Source organism: Accipiter gentilis, chromosome 14, assembly GCF_929443795.1.
Source record: "Accipiter gentilis chromosome 14, bAccGen1.1, whole genome shotgun sequence".
Lineage (NCBI taxonomy): Eukaryota > Metazoa > Chordata > Aves > Accipitriformes > Accipitridae > Astur > Astur gentilis.
The window spans coordinates 22,632,669-22,659,024 of NC_064893.1; the positions used below are offsets into that span (position 1 = coordinate 22,632,669).

Below are 26,356 nucleotides of genomic sequence, written 5' to 3' on the forward strand. Positions count from 1 at the left end.
CCAAACATAAAAGAAATTACTGTCTTGGGATATTTCCTTTCATCTTTAGGCCAATTCCCGTAGGTGCTGAGACTGTCGGTAGCTGCTGCCCAGCTGTACTCACTTTAGCTTTAGGCCATAGAGCACCGAGATGTCGTTATGCATCCTGGTATGCCCTGGCAGCACCTTTCCGTTACAGGGCTGGGTGTGTGTAGGTCTTGGTTTCTTTTCGGAGGTTTCTTCTAGTACATGATAGTTTCTTCTTTTTATGCCTCGTGAAACGGCCAGGTGCCACAGTCCCTCATGTTCAGCTGTACCCCCTCTGTGACCTGCTGGTGGCTGCTGGAGCTCGTTTTAGTGGCCTCAGTGAGCTGTCCTGCTTGTTTGGCTTCAGACACAAGAATTGTCGCTATGTCAATACTAAAATCCCCAAGGCTGCATGGGACAGCAAAAGATTTTTGAGATATGTTCTCTGCTGGAAAAAGGAGAGGAGGCACCCCCGGGCTGTCCCAGTGGACAGGGGAGTTGTCCCAGAGTCTTGTCACCTGGAAAAGAGAGGAGGACAAAAGGGGAACACAGCTTTTATGGGACGTGGTAGACTCACATTAGTCGTGGGTGTGGATTATTTCTTGCTATCGGAACTCAGATTATGATCTCTGACATTCTCGCATGACGTTTTTTCCATGTCCCCACAGGGGAAGTTCCCTATGTAGCTTTGCTGCATGTTTTCCCTTCCTCGTTCTGTGGATGTTACTGCGCCGAGGCAGGTTTGACACATTTTCCTCCTTGTACCTGAACCTGCCGTTCCTAGAAAGGATTGTGGGCCACTGCTGCTGAGTTCTGACTTGGGCCTTTGGAGAATTTATCTTTGCAGAAGCTTATCAGCCTTAGCCAGTGCAGAAATAAACACAGGAAAATCCCAGCCTTATCAGAGCTCTCTGCTGCTAGCACATTGCTGAGCATAAATTGTGAGACTCAACACTTCCTCTGTTAACTCTTGGTAGAAATTGGTTTCCTTTCCCGAAATCTGCTGTGCTTGGCTCTCTGAGATGCGCAAGCCACTGCTTAGATATTAATTTTCACTTCCCTCTTTCCTTTTCAAGCTTTATAGGACTGACTTTCCTTCACCAGCAAAAATTTTGGTTGTTTCGTCACAGCCGGCTAAAACTCCAAGCTAGCGTAAGGCAGGACTGTTGGTATAATTGCTGGGTGTCTTTCTGCAGCCAAAGTCATCAGCAACAATATTTCTGATTTATCCAGTAGTCCCTGGGATCACAAGATATGAACTGGTGTGTTGGGAAGTGCCGACTTGAATTCCTTCTGAATTTGAGACTCCTCCCTGCTTGATTGCTGCCCCATAATTGAAGGCATCGGCATGGCAGCAGTTGCATCAGACATGTGAGTGGAGGCTCCCTCCCGCCTTGGGCAGGCAGTGTAGCAGTACGGACGCAGTGAAGCGCTGTGGCACATTTGTGCTGCAACTTAGCAGCGGCCCGGTTTGTGAATTCATTTCCTGGCTGACTTCACGACGACATGTTGCATGGTCACGTCTGTTCATCTGCGGTCCTGAATTTGGCTCTCCCTCCTCTCCAGGCTGCTCCAGCTTAGGGGACCATGTCCTTCTCCTGGAAGAGAGGGTATTCTCCCCATGGGGAGCCTTGCCCCACACCTCTTCTGTGTGGGAAATGTTTAAAGTGGACCTGGAAAGCAAACATTATTGGGGAATTAAGTGGCATTCTCAGTTTCCCTTTTCTTCTTTAGTTCAAATGAAAGTCAGAGACGGCTGTGAAGGAAAGAGGTGTTAAAGGGGAAAAGGATGTCGAAACACAGAGATTGTGCTTTCCAGCGTGCTGCTTGCCTGGCTTCTGGTTAGAATGCCCTTTTTTAACCAGTTGACTGTTTTGTACATGACACCTGCATGTTGTGAAGAGCAGCAGGTGGAAGAAGAAGTGGCTATATGCCCAGGACATAGCAGATGCCCTGAGAATGTACCCAGATCACATGCCGCTATCGTGGTTGCTTCTTTATCAGGAGTGTGGAAAAAGAATGCCCTATTTAGCCAGTGATTCTTTGCATAAGAAATAGCTGTTTAGGGTGGTATTGTTTTTCCTTCTCAGGAACCATTGCCTAAAACAGGAAGCCGTTTATTTAGGTGATCCATATTTTACCAGCTGGTGTACAAAGGGCAGTGCTATCTGAACGGGCCTTTGCTGGGGTTTGTTTCCCTCTTGCCAGGCAGGTAGGATTTATGCTAAGGTGACCTTTGCTAAAGGGACAGTAAGGCTAAGTTTATACATTTCCAGAATAACTCAGCATTAGGTAGCTCAAAATGTGGGATGAGAGTTTTCAGTCGCTCCTCTTCCTCTACCCATCCAGTGTGCAGGTGTGTTTTTCCAAAGAGCTCAGTGTACTGAACTGACTTTGGGAGTTGAGATTTTTTAAAACTCTACTTAAGGGTTCTTTGTGCTTGAGAATACTGCTCTAAGCTCATTTTGAAATCTGCCTGTAGGAACTGTGCTGAGCTTGGCTGAAGAATCTCTTCTCCTGGCCAATGCAGTAACACTTATGATCTAGAATTGTCTAAAGGGCTCTGTATGTGGCCTTCTCAAGATTATCTAGACATTTCTTGACATGTCACGTAGAAATGTGATTCCCCTCACCCTCTAAATGCATTGTATTTGGATGCTCCATTCCACTTCCAGCATGTTTGTGTCGTGTATTTGGAACTGGCAGCTGATTATTTTTATAGTCAATGCAAGAGTTAGGTAACTGTTCGCTGTTAAACACTGGGTTAGGAACAATGGTGGCCAGCCTATGTTATTTCTCTGCCAAATGTAATTTTTAAATGGAGAAGGGAACTGACACACTTTGAATATGATAATTTATTGCCCAGAACAAATGTGTGGCTCAAGATGTGTTTTATTTTTCTTCTGCTTCTCTCACGTGTAGTGAGGTTTTGGGAAAGTGTATTTCAGTTGCACATTTTTTCTTTCTGGGCCCGTTTATCCTGTCACTCGTGGTGAGTGTCATACACCCGATGCATTTCTGCATTATTCCAGAGAAAGGAGAATGTCAACATTTTGAGAGGTGACATTTGAAGGGCAAAATGAAGCAGGCTATTTTATGTCATGGGTTTACAGAACCGTATTATGATTTTTGTGGCTGCATTTCCTCTCATATGAATTGTCTTGAGATACGGTCACAGAAGGGGGGGGGGGAGGTGGATCTACACAATGCACTTTGAGAATGTCATTGGTAAAGTTAATGTAAATTTGTTCTCAAGGTTGGAAAATACATTAGGGTTGAGTTTCATTTTCTCTTATGTTTCCAGAACCCCAAGATTTCTTTCAGTTTGCTTGAAGGATTGTGTGTGCAGGTGCATCTTTGATGGACAATGCGTGTGGTCCCTGGGCCAGGTAGGCAGACTGGCTCCTCTCCATTCTGTCAAAGCAGAACTTCCCTAGGAGGGAAAATGGTGTCCTGTGGCATGCAGGAGTACTTTCTTGGTGGAGGGGATGTGTGTTGAGGGGTATGACAACCAGGAAGAGTATGGTGTATTGTGCTTGTTTGAAGAGGAAGTTAACGGGCAAGTTAGCAGTGTTTGTAGCCACAATACAGACAGCTGGTTTTGAAGGCATCTTTGTGGTGGCTGCTTTACCTGGAAGGAGGTGTAGAGGGGTCATGGTCACAGGCACACAAATACAGGTGCCATTTAGAGGGTTAGGGAGGATTGGAGTGCTTCTGGCCACCTTGGGCTGCTGAGGCTGTCTCCTGTCTGGCAGGTGTTGTCATGATGTAGACCAGTCTTTGCACATTCAACCCAGCCCATGTGCTCTTGTTCCTCTCCATCTTCCGCTGCCCACCTCTGCTGGGTGACCAGAGCTGGAGACTCACTGGGGCTGGGCTCCCTGGCTGCACCAGGAGTGACTTTCATTAGCTCCTCTGTGTGACGAAGTAAGGGTAATAAGGAAGGATAGTAACCCAGCACACAGCGCAGATCCCTCCCTCGCGTCCTTGGTGGCCTTGGATGCTGAGGTGAACTAGAGGGTTAGTGATAAATCACTGTCCTGAGCACAAAGGGTCACGTGCTACAGGAAATTTCACCACAGCCTCCTCCAGGCTGGTTCCTACCCTTACCTGGATGTATGCTCTCTTCAGATCTTATTTTTTTAAACTCCAAGCAGTGCTCCTTGTTACTTCATGTTATGCCAACTGGCTCCACAGCCAGTTCAGCACGGTGTTGCCAGGAGATTCTCCTGCCAGTGGTCATGTGTGCAAGCACGGTCCTAACAAACATTGCAGAGACCTCGACCTCAGCTCACGCCCTCTGTACCTATTTATTCCCAAAGGAACAGCCAGTTGGGAAGGCTGCTTCACTTTAGGGATCTTTTTGGTTTGACGGTTAGCGTGCTAAGGTGGGACGAGGGAAGGCTACACGTTCTCTCGGTGTGACTTTGTAGTGCTGGAGTGGGCCAAGAACCAGATCTAGCAGTTTTCATCCATACCTGGCAGATGGGATCATGGTACGCATGCTTTGTAGTCTATGCATTGCTTCCCCGTTAAGAAAATATTATTCTCTGCAAACTAAAGCCCAAGCACAGACTGATATAACTGCAGTGTGAACGAGGGACTGACACAGAGGGTGTACCGGTATGGTAGCTCAGGTGCACCTTGGATTGTTAAGGGGCCGAAACAGATGCTTTTAAGCAAATTCTCATGGTCAGGCAAAGTTATTAATGAGAGAATTAAAACTGAACTAGTTAAATTGTGCTGTTGGCATTTTCCCCTTATTAATTTGTGTGGGTTTCTTGTGCTTGCCACTTACAGATAAAACAGAAGAAGTGGTTTCATTTTCCATCTCCAACAAGAACTGCGTGATGTAACACCCTGCCTGATAACCGCAGCGATGACACGCTGCGAGAGAGTCGTTCTGTTTTCTGTAAATGTGAGACTGTCACTTGTGGAATGCCGCGAAAGCGGATGCTGCATGCCTGCTCCCCCAACTTTCCCTTCCCCCCCTTTTTCTCCCCCTTCCCCCGCCTTTTTCTCCCCCTTCCCCCCTCTTTTCCCCCCTCCTTCCCTTTCCCCACAAGTTAGTGGCTGTCGCCACGCCGGCTGGAAGCGGGGGGGACACACAAGCCGCGCAGAGCAGGCTACGCACCCGCACAGTCACAGCCGGCCCCTCCCGGGTTTCGCAGCAGGGCTGAAGTGCTTCCGAACCGCCGCCCCCGGCAGTGTCCCCAGCTGCCTCTCGCCTCAGCCAGCCGAGCCGCCCGGTGCCCGGGCTCCCGCGGCGAGGCCGGCGCCGCCCGCCCGCGGATGCCCGGTGCCGGTGCGGGGCAGCCCCCGCCGGCGCTCCGGTGCCGGGGATGCGGGGCGGAGGCCGCGGGCATTCCTGGCGGGGCGGGCGGCAGCGGCGCTCCGCCCCCGCGGGGGCTGCACCGTCCCTATAAGTTCGGCGGCGGCGGCGGGGGAGCGGCCAGAGCTCCGTTCAGCTGCGCCGTGCCCAGCCCAGCCATGCCGCTGCCCCGCGTCCCGCCGGTGCTCCGCGCCGCCCTGCTGCTCGGCCTCCTCCTGCAAGCCGTCGCCGCCGAGTCGGTGAGTCCTGCCGGGCCGTGGGAGAGGAGAGGAGGGGGGGAGGGTCTCCCCCGCCTGCGAGCCCCGGGGGGGGAAGGGTGCTCCCGGTGCCGGGGGGCGGGTGACCCGGCTGGTCCCCGCCGCGCCGGGCCGGGGCTGCGCTTGGCGGCAGGTCCCGCTCGCCGGTAGCCTGAGAGCTAATGCCGCCGCTGCCCGCCCGGGGATCTGTCCCCAGCCATTTGTCCTTCTCCGGGGAAGCGGGAGCCAAAATGAGTTAATGGCAATAGGGCAGCTCACAGTCCTTCCTCCGGTTCCCCTGCCTCCTTCCGGGCTTGCACGCCAAAGCAGCGTTGTCCCGGCCCAGTCGTGCCAGGACTCCTGCCCTGTCAGCTACCAGTCCCTTTCTCCCTGGTACGCAGTGGTGAGCCTCGTCTTGCTCTTCTGTAGTCGGGGCCGGTGGAATTGGAGCAGTACAGGGTACAAGGGTATGTGATAGAAATGAGTGGCTCTCCATTACAGCTTTGATCTCCAACTGCTGGTCATGGACTTAAATCCTTTAATCCCTCTTTTATTGTGTGTGTGTGTGATGGGTTAGATATGCGCAATGCATTACAGCACCTGGGTAGACTTTCCAGTCTTACCTGAGTTTGGTTGTGCCGGTACCTGGTGTCCTTCTCTGTGTATCAAACCTTCCTCGCTTCCACTTGGGAGTAAAAAATGATGTATTTCCATGGAGAGTTTAAGAGTCTCTTAAATACATAATGAGGTGAAACAGTTTGGATGCTTCAAGATGGGCACACGTGGGATCTTCGTGGTGAAGCAGAGATTTTGGAATTCTGCCTTCCCTGCTGTTTGTTTGTTTTCGTTTGTGTGTGTCCGTCTTGCTGATAGTGCAGTCAGGGCGGATTCCTCTGCTAGTCTGAAAGAGCTGCTGAGATTAAAGTAACTGCAGGAGATCAGGGGTTCTCAAAACGAGGTTTAATCATCCACACTGCTTCCTTCTGGACTGAAGGCTGGGTGGGCAGATCAGAACTGATAAGGCTCTGCTGCTCCCTCTAATAGGGACACAGGGTTGGGGGGTTGCTGGTTGTAGGGTAGGAAAGTGCCACAGAGAGCATCTGTAGTAATTGTCAGCTACTCTGTGCTAAGACCCACCAGCCCAAATCCACTTTACTGTAATCTGGTGTCTTTATCCCTTCTATTAAGCACGTGAATAGCTCATTTGAGAACTGGCCCAAACTAGTAGGGCAAAACTTTGGGGCAGATAGCATCTGGAAGTTGCATTAACCGTGTTTGGTATGAAATGTAACTTGGTGTCCCTGGGGAACCAAGTGGTCTGCAAGCATTGGATTTCTGCAAAGACAACAAATTTTGCACAGATGTATTCTGTAAATCCTTATATAAAACTTGTATGGAGTATTTGTCTGTATCTTTTAAGCTACTTAAGATGGAGTGTATGCTTGAGAAGTAACACTGCCCTACTATAAAGCCTTATCCAAACAAATTGTTTAGGTTACAGGTTGCTGGGGAGGAGTCGAGGATGACACACTGTTTGGGAGAGTTCTGCTGGTGCTCCTCCCATATTTTTTTATTTTTTTTAATAGTACTGCCAAAACGTGCAGAGCTGCACAGCACATGGCTCTTAGTTTTTCTGTGCGGGCAGGGTGAAGACAGGTAGCTGTTTCTTAACAAGACGGGGATTGTATTTCTTGCGCTTATGTAAGAGCATGGCTTTTGAGAGTGATTCGGTGCTTGAATATTTCCCTGAGCCTGTACAAACAAAAATGCCTTGGCTCCTTTCCCCTTGCGTGGCTTTCTGGTGTAGAAGAGACTTCTCTACGTGAAGCAATCTTGGATGTGTAACAGGGTGGGGAATATTACTGAAGTGCTGAAGTGTGACGTTGGTTCTTAGGCTGTGGGTGGGTTGTGTTACAACAGCCCAGCAGCCTTGTGTGAGAACATCATCTTGTTCCTGGGGGTGGGGGGGTGAAGGCTGGAGCTGAAGCCTGACATCTCCCACTGGTCCCCAGCCCTCTCTGGTTGAGTGCTTTAGAGAGCAAAGGCTGTGCAGGCAGGGTGCTCCCCTCTGCTTGTGCTGTGCGAGGATGGGGTTGCTGCAGAAGATGCTTTAGGGGCCTGCTGCTGGGGACGAGCAGAAAGCCACCAATGCAGCCAAGACATGGGATCAGTGGAGTTGACGAAGGACTTGAGGTCTGCCTTGCTTGGGCACAGTAGCATAATTGCACTCTCCCTGTGCTTTTAGCATCTAGAAGTGCCCCTAGCAGCACAGGAGGGAAGCAGGGGGCATTCCCCTGCAGCAGAGGTATCTGCCTGCTGCAGGCTTGGGCTGCTCTTATGTTTGACTGAGCTGCAAGAAGGCTCTGAGTGCCCTGAGCTCAGCAGGGCCTTAAGCAGTGCTAATGGGCTTCAAGGTTGTTGCAGCCGCCCTACTTCTCTGCCTTGCAGTACGCAGAAAAAGTCTCTGTGCAGCACAGTGTTGTATTTGTGTGTTCCTAGCAGTATAGACAAGCAGAAATCCCAACGCAGAAGCTGCTGGCAGAGGGTTGCTCAGGGAGAGGGGGGAGCCTTCGTGCTGTTTGTGGTCTCTGTTTGCTGGTTTAAAGCAATCATGCTTGGAGGCCTCCTGATTGGCAAAGCTGGTGTCTCGTTGATGATAGCTGTGTTTGGAAAGTAGTGCAGCATTATTAATGTTAAAACCGGTTTGGCTTGTCCTGCTGCCATTGATCCCCGAGGCCTGTTCTTTCAGCTCTTTGCCCAGTTTCTCATCTGTCCCTCCCAATCAAATCAAGACATTGCTATCTGCAAGTTTTACTTTATTTTACCTTCTGACTTGGCAAACACATGGGGCAGCTGAACATGTGGAGCAAATCCTTGCTTTGCTTCAGCCTCCCTAAAACACAGAGCAGCAAAATTACAGTGTCTAAGGCGATGTCCCTTGGTCCCGAAAGGAAGGAGCCCATGACTTCTAGTAGCTGAACCTAGAGCTGTCTGTGGGGATGAAAGCCCTGTAACATGTAGAAAGAAATAGCCTCTCTAGTAGCTTGCACCTTGTCAAACTGCATGCACAGCTCCTGGGGTGGGAGTTCAGGGGTGTGGGGTCCCTCTGCAGCCCAGGACCTTGTCCATACTAGACATGGAGGTACCCACATGGGTGGGAGCAGTCCCCCCTGCAGTGCTTGGGGCACAGTCAGGGAAACAGCCCTGCTGCCCAGTTCTCATCTGTCTTAAGTGCCTGCCAGCTCCCATGCTGGAGAGCGCTTCCTTGGGGTTCAGTTTTCCAAACAGCTTATGCAAGAGGCAAATCGCGGCTGAACTTGGTACTTTCCAGATTCACGATACCAGAGACTCATTCACTCTAGGAAGTTAAGGCTGTTAGCCAACATGATTGCTCTCTTCCCTGCCCCTGCTGTTGTTGTCTCCCAAAGCTTTGGCACTTTGAGGTCCTGCAAAAGCCTGGATCCAGTCCAACAACAGTGAAAATGTTTTTCCTTGTGTGTCTTCCCCTCTCCCCTCCAAGCCTCTGTTAATGGCTTTACTATTGCTTTGAGCTCTCTGAATGGTAGGGGAGAGGAGGCCATTTGCTGATCTCTACGCCTGAAGTGGAGCCTAATGGGGTCTTGTCATGGTTTCCTGTGGTGGCTTACTGCCTTCTTGATACACTTGTGTACCACAAGCTGGAAGCTGCTGACTTGACTTTCAGAGTGATGATGGAGAGGAGGGACTCTGGCTGGCTGCTTGGCATGCAGACATCACCATGACTCCTGCAGCTACTTTTCCCTCCCCTCTGACTCCTGGTGCTGGGGAGTGCTCCGTTGAAAACGTGCTGGCTGCTTGAATCCACTTGGCTATAAGTTAACACTGCATTGTGTTGCATTTTGTGTGTGTTAAGTTCTTTCTCAAATGGACAGATTGATGGACCTTGTCTTTACAATCAACATTTTTTTTAATTCAGTGATAGTAACTGTACCAATAAAGGAGGCATGATAACTGTGGTTCTATGGTCTGCAATGTAAATGACTTAAGTTGACTCATAAGATTACTTGATTAAGTTACTGTGGCTCGCTGATGCCACAGAGCTCCCCAGCTATTGCTTTCACTAGACAGAAGAGAGTGTCCATCCTTCAAAACACTTCCTTGCTCTTGAATTAACATTTATCCTCTTCAGCCTGCTCTTAGATCCTTGCAGCTGCATTCTCCCTCTCCACTCATTACAGCTTGTTCCTTAATGCTCTGTAACAACAGCAGGGTTGTGCTGCTTTTGCAACCTCAAACTAGAAGCTAATGTCATTGAAGCACTACAAAACCAGTGGGAACAAACCCTGCGCACGCCTGACCTCCGGGCTGCTGTTGCAGAGCATATGTGGCTGTTTGTTTGAGACTTGGTGGAATGCAAATGCTTTAAACTAAGGATTCAGATGATTTGCACTAGAATGAGACTTTTGTGATGAGACTGGGCTTGGTGGCTCTGAATAGACAGGGCAGCCCAGTTAAAGAATTTAACTTGTAATAAGCTACTAGTCTGAGGGGCTATAAAAGATCCTACATTAATGAGCTGTTAGGGCTGCACTTCTGGATTAGTTCAGAGTTTTGTTTTGTTTTTTCTTTAAGCGTGTGCCTGAATGGTCATCCAGCAAATGCTTCTGCCTCTGACCAGCTCTGCTGTGTGTCACCATCAGCCCTGACTCGCAGCAGTCATGCTCTCTTGACTCAGGGTTTCTGGCACTTGCCTGGCCTCGAAGCTCCTGGACACTCTGCTGTCACCCTCTGAGTAACAGCTCTGGCCCCTTACCCAAAGCAATGACTCAGACTTCCGAGGTGCTGCAGCACGGAGGTGGATCTCTTCTTACGAGGTTAGAAAAGGGTTGACAAGCAACACTAGTGCTGCTTGGCAGACGGTCTGTGCTGCCCTCAGCACTGAGCACCTTCGCTGCTGCCTCTTGTCTAATCTGCCTCGCATTGTGGCTATGGTGGGCAAAAAAGCTATTGGGGCTCTGACATATGACTGCTGCCAGTAGCTGAGCTAGTGTTGGCACAGGCAGGTCAGAAAATGGCCTTGTCTTGAGCAACCACTAACTTGCTCTGGCAGCTCTGTGGTTGCTGTGTTTTCAGACAGATACAGTTGGAAACCAGAGTTGCATGGGGGAGAGGGGAAAGCAGTAGTATTATCTGAAATGACTGAAAGCATTCAAAGCAAGCTGAAGGAGTGGAAAGTCTCAAAAGAGAGGGTTAAATACTTAATCCTGAATCTGGAGAAAATGTCAGTGTAGGAGGGGAAAACACGCAAGACGTAGCCACATCCCTCTCAGTTTCTGAAGGCTGGCTGACTTCAAAAATACACTTCTTGTAAAAGTCTTATTTTTGCTGGAATTATGCACTCTTGCCAGTTTTATTCTTAAATCCTTTGAGGCTGAGACTCTGCTTATAAAATGCCAAGAGGCTGTTGTTAGACAAATTATTGGGATAACTTAAAAATCAAAGCAGTTAATTAAAATCTTAGAGAGACACTCCTTGGGGTGGGAAGGAGACTGGGAGACCCATAGCACTGTTACCCAAGCAGCTAGTGTCATGTCAAACAAAAACAAGGTTTCTTCTTGCTTAAACAAATTCTGTTCTGTCAGGGAAAGCAAAGCCTGCCATGGGAAGGATTTCTCTCTTCTGATGTTGTTCTGCCTTAGCTGCTGAAGGGGAAAAGGTGTCTCTACCACAGTTCAGCTAAAACTGTGCTGCTGTAGAACTTGAATACAAAGTGATGCGGCCTTGCCCCGTTTACCTTGCTGCTTGCTGCGAGGCTGACCCTGCCTCCTGCCCTGTAGCTGCCATTACAGTCAAACTGTAGCAATAAAAAGAAATGTTAACGTGCATTAGTGGCTGTGGAAGTGCCTGCCTTGGACTTGCACCGAAATGGCCTGCATGGCACAGTAGCCAGATAACTCGGTGCTTAAGGTGAGGTGACTGAGGGGAGCATGGCTGGAAGGAGGATGCCTGGCGTGATGGGGTGCTGCCAGGCTGGCTTGGAGAGCAGTGGGACCCATAGGTGGAGGGATGGATCCTGGCCAGCTTGGTGCCAGAAGCTTCTTTTGTGGGCTAGTATGGCCCTTTAAAAACAGAGAAACTTCTACTCTTCCCCAAATGGAAATATAGTCCGTACTGATGTCAGGAGCTTTTGCTTGGAAGACGCTGTTCCCAGTGAGATAAATATTTATTGCAAATCCACAGTGTGCAGTGGAGCAGATTCTGGAGCCAGGATCTTGCAGGAGACTGTTTATGTGCGGGCTGTTCTTGGCACTAATTCTAAATTTCCCGAGGCTGAGTATGAGGAGCTGGTCCTGCATGTTGGTTGGTAAACGACTTGTTAGTCCAGCCAAGCACAGGCTTTGCAGAGCCAAGGAAGGAGTGACCAAAACAATAGCTGGGTCCCTCTGCTCCTTGCTGTGACAGTGTGGGTGCAGAGATGTGGTCAGGGAGGGCTGGAAAACTGCTGCCAGCTGCTCACCCCCTGCTTGGAAAGGGGTGGAAGCCTGGCTGGGAGTCCAGAGCTCTCCAAGAGAGGAAAATGTTCCTGGGAGTGACAGGTTTCCCAAAGTACAGCTGCATGATCCCCAATAGCACACACTGTGTCTGCTGCTTTCTGGGCCGAAGCCAAGGCAACCTCTGCACAAGTTGGGAATGTCTCTATTAAAAAACAAAACAAGAAAAAACCCCACGCACTGAAACCCTGTCTCTGCTGCTGTAGCTAACTAGGAAAATCCCTGTCGTTGAAATGCTTGTTTGTATAAATGCTTACATGGGTATAGCCTGATAGCAGAGTGGTACAACTACGCTGTGTCAAGTGCTTTTGTGCTGATAACTTCCTCTGCTACAATTTTTTGCTGGTATCTTTGCCAACAGAGCAAAACTTTAATAGTGTAACAGAGCTCAAACTGCCTGGGCTAAGCCTGAAGCTTTGGGCTACTACTTCTGATTAGATTAAAACAGATTGTGGGAGGGGAGGCATTTGTAGGGTGCAGCATTGGGAATCTTGACTGTACAAACAAGCTGAGATTAGCTGCATGGTGAGCCTGCTAGGAAAGGCACCCTTTGAAGTTGGGTGTCTGCCTGGCTTAATTTTGCTAACACTCTGGCATGAGGGAGCATAAAGATCCCGAAAATGCATGTCATGCATTTCTTGCCAAGTGGAAATTCTCCTTGTATGTGTGTCCAGGGAAATATTGGGGTGTAGCTGTATTCTAGGAAAGGGCAATGAGGGCAGGCCTATCCCCAGTGTGAGGAGGAAATATGATATATGAAATATCCCAAGCCTGAAGTATCAGCATGAGAAATCATCCTTGATGGAAAAGCTGCCTTGCTGGGGCCTTTATATCCTTGGTTTTTTCCACAGGCAAGGATGCAATAGGAGCCTCCTGGTATAGAGTAGGGCAACTCAGAGTGAGTTGTGAGCCAGAAAAACTTCCTTTTTTTAACCTTGACTAGATTTCTCCAACTTAGGAACTGAGCCCTGGGCAGTGAAGTATATGAAATACCTATGATCAGGTTTGTAAATACCATAAAAAATAGAATCTCTTTATGAACTAGGCGTGTATCACTGCCCATGACCTGGAGAACCTTTCAGGGGCGTGAAATGTCTCTGCCGCAGTTGTTTTCCTCAAGTCACATGAGAGCTCCTGCTTTTCCCTCCTGCAGTTTTCCTCTGAACCTTATCTTTATTTGCTTCAGGGCAAGCGATTGACCCGCAGCTATCTGCAACTGCCTGCTGAGCATTATCTCCTCTAGCTGAAAGTGGGAAGCACACATCTTCTTCCCGCTCTGTCTCTTGCAGGTCTCCCGGAGCTGGGCATTGACTATTTAGAGCAGCTGTTTTGCCACCATTGCAATAAACAGATCCCAGCATGTGCCTGTCTGTAAAGGACTCAATCTTTATGGCTTTGCTCTTGGTTGATAATCAGGCAAGAGCAGTTAAACAAGAATTCATTCCTTTGTAATCTCTACGTCCTCCTCCTGCTTGCTTCTATCGCATGGCCTGAAAGGCACACGCATACCGAAAGGCACACGCATACCGTGTGGTCTGAAGAGAGCAGACTGTGTGTAAGCTAACTCACACGAGTTAAAAGGTAACTGAGGTTTGACTTTGTAAGTGCAGGGAAGCCTATTTTGAGCAAGCAGAGCCCGGGAGGATTCATCCCTCCTGCAGGGGAGGCACCCGTGACAGCGGGTTGCTCTCCAGAGCCTGGGATTACGGTGTAATTGTCACGGGGATTATGCCTCTGCTGCCACATGAGCCCCCAGGAGAGCTGCTTGTGGCGACACAGCTTAAAGAATCACACGGGGAGTGGGGGCAAGTGGGGGAGTGACCCATGCTGAGGCCGAGTTAGTGCTGGACGTGTGTTACTGCACTCTGCCACCACATAGCACGTGGGCTGCTGAGTGTGAGCACACAGGACTGGTTATGTGGCTGCAGGGAGATGGATACCTGGTTGGACAGGGACTGGGGATGCTTCTCTTAAGTCACCTTGAATAAGTGACACTTTTACCAGCTGAACAGCCTGCATGTTGCTCTTGCTCTGTCTTATTAAGCAAGACCCTGTTCCTTGCTTGTATTCCTGAGTACAATTCAAAAAATAAATACATTTTTTCCCTCTTTGGTAACAGTCACAAAGAGACAGCATGCAACAACTGGTCTGGGGTACTGGAGATGCAGTGCTATCACCTGCTGCCAGCCAAGAGCTGCCTGCAAGCCCTGATCTGTACTTCTGTCTTTGATTTCCCCCTTAGACCTCAGAGACATTGCAGATTTACCTTTATGGCTCACTGTGGTGCAATTGCACCTGTACAATGGCTGTTGGAGAGGACATGGGCAAGGCTGGCTTTGCCCAAAGCCACTGTGCCTGTGGTCCTGCTCTAGGACTGCTTGAAAAGTGTTGAGCAAAGGCATGGTAGTATTTAACCATGTCTGGAAGCCTCGGGGTGAGCCTGTCATGCAACTAAATACATGTGTGCCTGGATGGGAGCTGTTCAACTTCTGTGCCTTGGTACAGAGGCCAGTGCGGGCCATGTGTGCTGCAAATTATGTGGGACAGACTGACCAGGAACAAGAGGTAAAATGGTACCCTCCAAGCATGGGCACAAGGAGCTGGCACAAGTGGATTTTTTTTATTTTTTTTTTCACTGCGGCTGATGTGTTGAAGGAGTTAGGTGTGATCTAGATTGAAATACTGATATTTGCTTTCCTCTCAGGACAAAAGTGACTTTTTTGTTTTGTTTTGTTTTTCTTTCCCCCTCCTTACATAGAGCCGGAGCATGGAGGGAGGGGAGAGGAGGGAGTAAAGGGTCTTTTGGGAGGAAATATAGACTCTTCCCTTACTAGTCTGGCAGGAGCTGCCTCTGCTGGAAGCTCTTGTCACTTCTGATAACTTTCTTTTAATGTTTATTAAGATGGGAAGATAGAGCTGTCTTTGCCTGTTACCTCACTGCACGCCTCCCTCCCTTGGAGGTCAGCTCTATTTGGCTGACTCTCACCAATCTGAGCCACCCCATTTCCAGCACTGTGTGGCTCTTAGCTTTCCTGCTTTTGGGGAGCTGGCGTGCTTCAAGGGGATGAGCTCAGCTCCTAAGCCCTGCTCCTTTGCATGCTTTGTGTGAGCTTTAAAACCTTCCTGATTTGCGTGCTTCTGCAAGAGCTTGGTGGAAGTGAACCATATGGAAATCCCTTCTCTTGGGCTCGGTGGTTTACAGAGCTTTGCATCCTTGCACTGGAAAGGCCCCCTTGGATTCGGTGCTCTTTGGTTCATGATGCAGGACAGCACGAGAGCCAGAGTGGTGGCTTTGCAAGAACGATCTCTTAATAACCAGGCTCCAAGGCTGGGGCGTGTGGCCTGTTGCTCGTGTCATCCAGGAGCCCTTTCTTGTTGAGCTGATCCAGATATGCATTGTGGTGGTGAGGTGACATCTGTCCGTGACAGCACAGGTCTGGGAAAGATATATTGTGTAATACTGCTCACTGAAGTGAAACGAGGTGATCTGTACAACTGTCCCCTAGTACAGAGCACCTGAGAAAAGCCCCAGCAGCAGTTTACATTTATCTGTCCCTACAGGCTACAAAGAGTTAACAGGTCTGCACCTCTGCCCTCTCTTCTGCCACCTCCCAGGCTGGCCCAGCTCCATGTGCTTTTGTCTAGGAAAGATTGACTTTCACCTTGCTCCTGTTTACTGCTAGACTTGTGTACACAGTGCTGGGGAGGGAGATGCAGGAGCGAGTGCTGGGTCTCTGTGCCAAAGTTAGAAACTTGATAAAAAGCTCCCTGCACGGATGCCTGAGTCTCTGCAGGTCTGACTTCCTTTGCAGCTTGCTGGCTGTGACCCTTCTAAGAAGCTTTTAATGAACTCTGGTGTGTTTGATCAGAGAAAAGGACCAGCTGTAAAAGCCCGTTCCATGTCTGGAAACCTTTGTCTCTGCCCCAAAACATCATTTTGGTTTTTTTGAAGCGGTTTGCAAAGGCTGTGGTAAGGACGTGTGGGCTGTGGCAGGCGAGCTGCCTGTGTTTGTTATTTCCCAGAACTAGCCAGCGGCTGGGGAAATGCACACATTGAACAGAAACTTTGCTTGCTCCCTCAATAAATAGATGTTCTTGCTTTGAGAAGAGGCTAGTGGTATGCTGGAGCTGTGAGTGAAGGCCCCAGGAGCACAGAATGGAGCACAGCATAGCTGCAAGCCCCTGCCTGGGGTACCAGGGGTGTGATTCCTGTGCCTGAACTGAGCAAACAGTGTCTGGCTTCATCCAGTAGTGCAGCCTGTCTCAGACTCAAACATGAGACCTCTGTGCCCGGCTTTTCCAGGAATGACGCTCTTAGTTCACGTGCCTGACGTGCTGGTTGTCTGGCGGGGAATAAACTTATTTTTTTGCCACTGGCAGGCAGGAAAAGCTTCTGCTCCCCAGCATGTTGGTTAATCCCCCTTGGTGCTTACTGGGGATAAAGCTGCTTAACATGGGGAAGAAATCCTGGAACTAGACTCCTGCAGAAAAGGTTGATTTTTGTACAGACCGCTCCTAGAGAGGAGCATATTAATAGTAGAGCTCGACTTCAGCTGCTGAGGTGAGGTGGGGCTGTGCAGCCGCCCAGTCCAACTCTCCCAGCAAGTCCCTGGCCTGGCTCCAGTGCTGGGATAACAGGTGGTGGAAAGCAGACTCCGAGCAGCACTGGTGCCCTTCTCCAGCTGGCAGTTGCAGAAGGTGTTAAGCTGAATGCGGCCAGAGATGACTTGGCAAGGGCTGACTATCGTCCTGCGGCAGTCTCCTAGCTTTTTCCTCTTGGCTGCAGCCTGCCAGCTGAGAGGAAGCACAGGCACCTTCCATGGGCCCTGTTCACCTGGTAGTGGAGCTGTAGGGAGGCCTGAATCCTCTTGGAAAGAGGTGCACTTTTTAAGCAATACTCCAGCGAGCTCTTCATGTGGCACTTGGGAAGCCTGAAGCCCTTGCTTTTAAGTCTGTGAAAGTGCCTGTGTGCCTTCTCACAGGTGTGTACGCGAGGAATGTGCCTGCTCCAGACCTGCCCCGTGAACACGGCACTCCAGTGTTAACTCTTCCTGGGCTGCCCATGCCCCAGGTCCCAGTGGGAGCCTGCTCCCTAGGAGAGCATGTCTTGAAACCTGGCCTGTAAGTGTGGAGGTGCCCAGCAGCCCTCTAACTTCCCTGGCAGATGAATCTGTAAAATGAGGCTTGCTGCCCACAAGAAAAGTTTCCAGTATGGTTTGAGAAGCTCTCATGGCTTCCAGGAACTTCCCTGTCCTTGCTCAAGAGGATGATGAAGAGTGAGTTCGGGGAACGCTCCCATATAATCTCATTTAAGCTTGTGAGTCAGTAATTTCCTTGTTATGTCCTCTGGCCTGTAAACACTGTCTGTCCTGATTTAAATAGGTTTTTCTGATAGCCGAACCTGGTGCGTTCCACTGTATGTACTAATCACCGTGACTGTCTGCCACGGCTTTGCTCATGGCTGGGCTGATCTGATAAAGCCAGCCTGCTGTCCAGCCATTTGGTGGCTTAAACGCAGGTTTTCTTGAGCCGCCCTCATTAGGACATTAGCTAGCTGTGACTCATAACAAAGTACGGCATGAGCTGGCACAGGGGTGCGGCTCAGTGCAGCGCTTTTGCCAACATTGGTCTGCCCTGGTGCAGCCAAGTTATACAGATCTGCAGCAAACGTGTTCCCCGGCCCCAGTGCCCTATCTCAGGCAGATGGGAATTGGGCTCTTCCTGCCCCTTGATGAAATGGCCAGAAGCTGTCCTGGGAACAGCTACTGCATGCTGGCAGCAGTTTCCATAGCAGGTCTGGCTTTGGCTGGGTTTCGCATATCTTGAAATGAATTTGCCTTGGAGCGAGTGATCCATAATGTTAGGAATGCCCGGTTCCAGTCTGGGAGGGGATTTCTTCCCAGCTGGCCTTCTTCCCCAGCCCCCTTCCCATCACCTAATGCCAAGCTCAGGCAGAGTGGAGACAGGGGCTCTAGGAGGAGAGCCGTCCTCAGCACTTCATGCCCTCTAGGCTGTTCATTTGGTTATCTTCCAGCAGAGTTGCTGGGGAAACCAAAGATGCCTCAATAAGCTAATGAAAAGCACATCTAGTAGCCACTGCTCCTTATGCAAAATGAGAAACATCTTGTCCTGACCACAAGGTCTTGTTTGTGGCAAAACCAGTATGCTAATGGGCAGGGAAATCTGGGCTGGAATCAGGGCTGGGGCTGTGGACAGAGGAAGCTGACACATGGGTTGTGGCTGATTGTTGGTCTTCGCTTGTGAGTGGATGTAATTCATCAGTCGGTGTCACTGCGGGGCTGTAGGATGGGCCACACCTGGGTGTGCAAGTAGGAAGACTGGTGCCAGCTGCTCAGGGTCTTTTTGCTGCCCCAATGAAGCAGCAAGCGCTGGGGTTCCAGTGGTGCCACCCAGCTCTAACTGTCCCCACGAGTCTCTGATCCTCACCCCTGTGAGGCTGTAGCTTGTGGTGAACCAGTACATTAAGAAGAGCCGTTGAATGTACAGGACTATGGAGTAAAGGGATGTTTTAAAAATGCTCTCCTGGTTAGACAAACCTTCAGAAAGACTTGCCAGTTTTTCTGTGGGGACAGCATGAAAAAATGTTGACAGCTTAGCCCCTAGCTATGGGACTTCTTGCCGTAGGGGAAGGGGTCAAGATCCCCACACCCATGACTTCATGGCTGTGGAAGCATCTGGAGCTGCTGGAATCTGCAGGCTGGTGTTAAGCAACCTGAGAGCTCATACCTGTGGTGCCCTGACCAGGGCTGGCCCCAGGGCTGTGGGGCAAGAAGAAATAGTTCTGGGGAAATTGCATAACCTTGGTGAGGGCAGGAGGTTTGTGCTTGCGGCTCCTTGAATGTCCAAGTGCAAGCAAGCTCTGGTGTGTAAATTGCCATTGTGGCCAAACAGCTGATTCTCTGGGAGGCTTTCCTGCCATTTTGCTAAGGTGTGTCTGTAACTGATCTGGCCATAGGATCTGGACTTCATTTTACAGACTTGTTTGTTTACATGCCTTTTAAGAAGTGAGGCAGGGGAAGCTCTTCCTTCAGGCAAGTCATTACCGATAGCAAGTGCTCTTGAATGTCATACTATATTGAACTGCAATTCAGCTGAACTGACAGACCAGTTTCTAACCCTTGGGTGATAAAATAGGTTTGTTCTCAGTAAAGAAGCAACGAATTGCCTCAGCATGAGGCTTTGGTGCTATGCAAAAAACTGACCTATAGGTGCCAGGCTTTTTCTCTGGGAGTAGCAAGTCATTCCAAATCCCCACTTATCACAAACTGAAGGTATTGCTTTTCCAAATGCTTTTGCTGCAAACTCCTGACCAAGATCTTGTGTTATTTTCACACTGTGTGTTCAAGTGAACCTCCTGAATCTGTAGCCCTTGGGAAATTCCCCTCCCAGGCTGGCTCTCACTTCTGTTCTGAGAAACTCTAGGGGAATTTGGCTATTTCCAGGCTGATGAAGATAATGCTCTTGGTGGAGAGGAAGTTCAGCTTTTAATGTTCTTCTGATGGAATTGATGTGCTCAGCACAGACTCTGAACTCCTGACCTTTTCTGAAATGCTTCTGAGGAGTTGCCCGATGCTTAACACTTTTCCACTCCCCTTCACAGGTGAGAGAAACAGAGACCATGGATGCCCGATGGCTTGACTACCCTGCCTCCGGAGACTTGCCAGATGATGAAGACATTGGCGAATTCAGGCCTCACTTAACTTCTGATGGGTTAGATATAGATGCGGCATCTGGGTCTGGAGGTACGCAGGGAAGCGGGGGAAATGGATCTCCCTCAGTTGATGCTGTGAAATTTCTTCTGGCACCAGCCCATGAGTGATGGGCTAAGTGCAGAGCCAGAGCTCCAGAGGGAACTAGTGTCAGGTGGAGATGAGAAAGCTGTGTGAATCGTAGCCACTCACAAATGAGAACAGTGAAAGTGGTTGTACCGTGATGTTGAATCATTTGGGGAGGACAGATGGAGTCCAGCCAGGCTTGTCTTGCTGCAAGTGAAAAGGCATTGCAGTGGCTGGATCTCTTTCCTATTGAACTCCAAAGAACTTCTGAGAAACTTAAAAAAAAATTAAAAATAATAAGTAAAAAAAAAATCTGTTGTTGAGGCAGTGTTAAAAGGCTTAAAGTTAGTATCTCAGCTGAGGCCAAACAAGGTAAAGGACTAACTGGTGTTCAAGTGAACTCTGACATGCAAAGTTCCCTGCCCAAACCAGTTTCTGTAGCTCCGTGTCCCCTTTATGTGAACATTTGTTCTCTAAAGGGGAAAGAACAAGTGCTGAAATCGGTGCCCAACGTGTTTAGGCAGATCCAGTAACTAGAGGTTTGGCGAACTGTCCTTTAGGGATGGGTGGTGAGAGCATTGCCTTCCATTGGCATTAGCTTAGCGAGCTATAGCAGACCTGCTTTGCAGGGTAACTCCTGATAATCTGCAGCAGGGGCCAGTGGATCCAGCTGAAGACCCCTCCCATGCAAGAGGTGTTGGCTTTAAGATTATGTCTCATCGTCTTGTGCAATCAAAGCCATTAAATGGCAAAAGTACTAGTAGGTAAGGGGGAACTGTAGTCAGCAGAGAATAAGAGTCTTAGTTTGTCTGCACTTGCTGGCATTGCGGGAATTGTCTGAATTCTGGAAAAATAATGAGAGGAAAACTTAGTGTCCTCTTTTTTTTTTTTTTTTTTTTTTTTCCTTCCCCCCGCCCCCTGCAGACTACTCAGACTCTGAAGATGCCATATATCTGACCACCATGGATACTCCTGTGGTAGGTATTGCCTCTGCATGTTATAAGCAACACGTAGCTACTCCGGTCTGTCTGTGAAGCTTTCTGAATACCCTTCCCCCTGCAAGACGTGGCATCAAGATGAATGTACCTGCATGAGCAGGAACAGTGTACTCGTAATGCACTAATCAAACTTTCTTTTCCCTGCACACCTTCCTACTTTCAATTGTAGGTAGGCTGGGTGCTACTGGGTGCTACCACTGATGGGTGTGGTTTGTCTATATTCTGTAGGTATCTGACAACTATATCCCTGGAGATACTGAGAGAAAGATAGAAGGTGAGAAGAAAAATACAATGGTGGACAATGAAATCATTCCAGACAAAGCTGTACCTGTCAAAGAGAACCTGTCCAACAAGATCTCCATGGCAAGCACAGCCAACAGCAGCATTTTTGAAAGAACAGAAGTCCTTACAGGTAATACTCCACCTTGTCCTGATAAATCATTAATACTGTAAATAAAAATAGTTTCTATTGTTCCCTGTTTTTCTGAGGAGCAGTTCCCTGCTCACAAGGGGAGTGAGATGCATTACCTCTGTGAGTACCTGTAGCAAGGTCACTTCTGCCTTCTAGTCCTTAAACGGCAGAAGAGCCTACTGGTTGCCTTGCTGGGGTAAACAGATTGGTTTTGAGCCTGCCAGCTGAGTGTTGGCTTAAGTGCCACTTAAGTTATGCAGCAGCTGCTCTGCTCTCAGATACTACCTCAACAAGAGGCCTATCTAGCCATAAATCAATGACATCATAGACTTTCATATCAAATGGAGGCATTTGCCTTCTAACCTTTGCCCAAGTCCTGCCTTTTTGTGAGCCTTGCCAAGAACCAAACAACCCCTCTAAGGGATTTGAACACCTAGTCAACTGTTACAAATCTAAGTACCTCTGTCTAGAGCAAAACCAAGTGACTGGCTTCCCCTCAGCATGTGGGACAGATCTGTCTCAAGGCACGCTTCATCAAGTACTTGGCCTGATGGCCCAAGTACAAACCTTGGCACATCTTGCTGATCTGCAGCCATCCTTCCAGTTGGAGGAGTGACTGGAAGAGTGGATTGCAAAGCCACCTAACAAAGAAGCTGTTGGAGTGCAACAAGTAGGTGCACAGCAAAGGATAAACTTCACTGAACTCTTGTGGCTACCCTTGGTGTGAGGAGAGAGAAAATCTTGGTGGGTTTTTGTGGGTTTGTGGTTTTTGGTTGTTGGAGTGTTCTTTGGAGGGAGGTGGTGGTAGTGGGATGTTGCTATTTAATTGAAATGCAGAGTCCCCAGAGTGTGCTCACACAGATAGTTAACAAAGTATTCAAATCGGAGCTATACCGTTTTCCTGGAGTTGACGCTGTTTGTGGTTTGTGGCGGGGCTTTTTTGGATGGGCTTTTTTGCTTTGTCTCCACGCAGAGAGGATGTCTTTTTGTCACAATTTTCCTTGAACTAAACCAGAAGATTAACACGAACTGCTTGATGTTGAACATGTGATTATTCTATGGTTGGATTGAAAGCAATTTATGGCATTTTCCAATAGCATCTGCTGTCGCTGAAAATGCCAGCATGTATGGTGACAGACACAAGGGCAACGCTGACACTGGAGGCAGTTCTGGGGGCTGGTATCCTTAAGCAGATTTTGAGATGTAGCTGATTGTTTGGAGTTGTCCAGAAGTTTAGACTTATTCTGTGCTCTTTTTTCCTCCTCAGCTCTCATTGCAGGAGGGGCAGTGGGCCTCCTGTTTGCTGTCTTCCTGATCCTCCTCTTAGTCTATCGCATGAAGAAAAAGGATGAAGGCAGTTACGACCTTGGGAAGAAACCGATCTACAAGAAAGCCCCTACAAATGAGTTCTATGCTTAAAGCTCAGCAGCACCTTGTGCCCATCAAGGGATGAACAGACTGTATGGAAACACTGTGCCCTCAGCTGAGATGTGCTGAACAAATGCTCTTTTGGGATTGAATTTCAAAGCAACTTTGAGAAAAAACAAACTTCCTACATGATCCTTCCCATCCTGCTCAGCTAACAAGGGCCCAATGAAATACAAAGAGTCTGAAAAAACCCTCAGTGTATTTTTTTTTTTTTTCTAAAGCTAGTGTGAAAAGAATAAAGATGCCAAATTTTCTGCTTGGTTTTATAGAGGGTATATAAACACAAAACAGACTGTATGGAAGCAAACACCATGTGTTTGCATCCAGTGTGCTGTGCTCAGATTGGCTGCTTCTATAGAAGATGGCTTTTTTTATAAAACTTGCTAATAGATGTCTTGCAGCAGGCTGTTGATGTGAAGCATTTTTGTGGAGAACTATTTATGTATCTCTTACACTACAGATAATGTTGCCTTATCAGGGAGTAAAAGGCCCCTAGGGGCTCAAAATCCCTGAATGCCATAAAGGGCCTATGGGAATGTTTTCCCCAGGAGACTTCTGTCTCTTCCTGTCAGCCCCAGGCAAGGGTCGTTAGTCCATGAAATCGGGACAGCCATTTTTGTTGGACTATGACGACACCCTTTCCTTGCCTTCAGTCTCGTTAACTTTTTTGAGGATTGCTTGTAGGATATTTTTATAACAAAATTTTAAAGAAAATAGCCTAATGTTTATATAAAAGTTTGTAGAAATTGTTTTGAAAGAATAAAAAAAATTTACTTTTTTAATTTCCTCAGATTTATTTTTTCAATCCCTTTGTGTTTCCTTTGGCTGGGCATTTCTCTAGAGATGTTGTTTTATATGATTCATATTCTGAACTGAAGCAGAGTTAGCTACAGTGTGTTACAGGTTTCTTGTAGTTCTATAGCAGCTACTGTAGAGGGTAAAGATATTTATGGTTTTCCCATAACTTTTTTAGGATTTGATTTTTTTAAAAATAGAATTATTTATAGTTTCTGAAATGGCTGCTCTTCTCATTTGGTAACTTCTATCCTTTTTATGTAAAACACTAATATAATGAGTCTCTGTGAAAACTATTTAAGCTTTATTCTGTGAATTTTAATTATCAATTCAAGGCAATAACTTCTAGGATTAATCTGTATGCAAAATTGGATTCATAATATGATTGAAGTAGGGAAAAGATGAGAGTATTTCTAGTCTGTAATATATTATAATCAGTACTATAGAGCTATATATTATATGTTTTACTGAGAAATATACAGTTAAGAGCGAGAAGGCTGGAGTTAATTCTTCAGCAGCTTTACTGTATGTAAGAGGCTTGATCTCGTTTGTACTGCTGTTTGTCCAGTGTCTTGTCTAGAGGACAGGTGGGCTTGTGCTACGGAAGGCAGCTGGGAGCAGCCTGAGCCCTGCGGGCTCCGTTGCTGTGTCCCAGGCTGTGCCTGGAAGCAGGCTGCGGTCAGCGATGGGTTGGGTTTGATCCTCGGAGCTGGAGCAGAGATCCCTATCTGGAGCTGCTCTTTGAAGCAAGCATTGGAAGGTCGCAGTACAGAGAAAATAACTTTTTGTTTTGGGAGCTGGCTGCGCTGCAGAGTCCCCTGCAGTACTGGGCTGAGTACCTGCCTCTTGCAGAAGGCTGGCTTTGGTAGCTAGAAGTCTGTCTTGGTGGCATCTCCTACCTGGGAGCACTGAGCTTCCATAAATAGCTAGCTCTGAACCTCCTGCGGTGGGTCTTTCTTAATATACCATGTACATAGCTCCTACCTCTGCTGAGAGTTAGACCAATTCCCCCAGGGCTCCTAGAGTGAAGGGTAACGTGCATGTCCGATGCCTCTGTTGCAGGAAGGTGTTACAGAGCTACTTTGCACAAGTCGTGTCCTCCTGCAGCTCTTTGAATCTGGTGTGGTTTAAGACAAAATCTGAGTGTGGGTCTCCAAATTAAGTAACTGGGTAGGCTGCACAAAAGCAGATGGTTGTGAAGGCTCTTTAGAGAGCTTATTGACTCCCGAAGCCTCCTTACTGAAGCTTTGTTGTAGGCTTTAGGCCAAATTCAGAGGCGATAGAACAAAGAACTTCAGCTGCCACCAGCTGAACCTGCTTCTCAGAGCTAGGCAGGCGAAGTGGGGAACGCAGGGGAGCCAAGTATTGAGACATCAGTGCAAGAGGACTTTTCCCAAGGGGCCTCCTCCAGTTTGACTCACTCACTTGGTCGCAGTACAAGCGTGTTCGGGGAAACTGTGGGCTCTGGGAGGCTCTAAAATCCACACAGAGTTCACTGTAGACTGGGAAGGAGAGTGAGAACTTCACTGCCTACGGACAGCATTACCAGAAAGGCAGGAGTGGTGCTGTTTCTTGGGATATTTAGATTCTCTTGTGTAATTGCTCTGGGGATTTTCCACTGTTACTGATTTTTATTTTATTTTTTTTCCTCAAATAAACTGGTACTTTCTAAAATTGGCTTTTTGGACTGTTTCTGATCTGAAATTACTTTTGGGAGCTGGGTAACAGGGAGCTCTACAGCTCAGAGGAGCTTTGTCAGCTGCTCCTGAGCTGCCTTCAGCATCTGACCCACAAGTGACTCCTGTGGGACCAGCGTCACTGGGTTTCTGGAGCTACTGAAGCTCCTTCAGGCAAGTAAAGCAGATGCAGTATGGCACAATGAGGTGAGTCCATCCCTTCTCTGGTGATCAGTTTTGTGACAGCACTTTGAGAGGGCTGTCCCCTTGCAGTCGGAAGGCACAGAGGGAGGTAGAAATGAGCTTGTGCATGTCCCCTGATGACAGCAGCACGTTTTTGTGCCCTCAAACATAGGAGAGCAATGTGCAGAGAGTCTTGCTCAACCAAGTTTCAAGCCAACCCTGTTTAACTGATGTGGGTCTTCACGTGGGTGTAGAGCTGTTTCAGCTTCTGCGGGATCAGCTGCTCTGGGAGCAAGTCCACAGGTGACTTCATGCCATTTTGGACTAAAGCAGCTCTTCTCTTAAGCAAGACTTGGAGGAAGCTGCTGCTTCTCCATTCCAAGCCCCTCTGCTCTGACAGCTTGGTGCTCTTGAGGGATGGGACCCATCTCTCTCCCCAGGCACATGGGAGAGGGCAGGCTGTGCGGAGAGCAGGGCGGCTTGCTGGGAAAAGTGCTGAGTCCCCTAGGAAGTGCTGTATTTAAACGGATTATTGTCCTTGAGAAGATCTAATTCCCTCCTCCCTGGTGGGAACTCCTACTCTGAGTGATTGGGATTAGCAGGGATGGAGGAAACAAATTAGGACTAGTACACAGGCTCCCTCAGGGGTGAGGGAGTAGCAAACACTTCTGCTCCTTGTTGCCTGGTTCGTCACCAGTGTGCTCTCGAAGGTCCTCTGAGAATCTGCTTCTAGTACCTAGTAAAGCAGAGCCATGTGTTCCCAGGCCTGACCTTTGGTCTGTGGGAGCTGCTGTTTGTCAGTAAATTGGTGACGTATGCCTGTGATCTTCATGTTCATATGCCTCTTGCGCCTGTGACAGGTTCTTGGACGTGCTTCTTGGAACAACATATGTTTCTCTCTCTCTCTCTCTCTCTCTCTCCTTTTTTTTTTTTTTTTTTTTTTCTTTTTTTCCCTCCAGGGCTT

At 48.4% G+C, this 26,356-nt stretch overlaps 1 protein-coding gene across 3 annotated transcripts; it reads left to right on the top strand.

Moving 5' to 3' along the window:
* The first annotated feature begins 1,242 nt into the window (after positions 1 to 1,242).
* SDC4 (syndecan 4) lies at positions 1,243 to 25,207 on the top strand. Of its 3 annotated transcripts, XR_007508155.1 has the most exons (6): positions 5,452 to 5,577; positions 19,726 to 19,867; positions 20,825 to 20,877; positions 21,127 to 21,310; positions 22,578 to 24,368; positions 24,403 to 25,207. XR_007508155.1 is itself a non-coding variant. In XM_049817403.1 (5 exons), the coding sequence occupies exons 2-5, from the start codon at positions 19,744 to 19,746 to the stop codon at positions 22,727 to 22,729; spliced, it is 513 nt and encodes a 170-aa protein (XP_049673360.1). In that variant the 5' UTR covers positions 1,243 to 1,377; positions 19,726 to 19,743; the 3' UTR covers positions 22,730 to 25,207. The 3 variants fall into 3 exon arrangements, 2 of the variants coding, with proteins under 2 accessions (XP_049673360.1, XP_049673358.1); XM_049817403.1 differs by lacking the exon at positions 5,452 to 5,577 and adding an exon at positions 1,243 to 1,377 and having other exon boundaries at positions 22,578 to 25,207; XM_049817401.1 differs by having other exon boundaries at positions 22,578 to 25,207.
* The last annotated feature ends 1,149 nt before the right edge of the window (positions 25,208 to 26,356 follow it).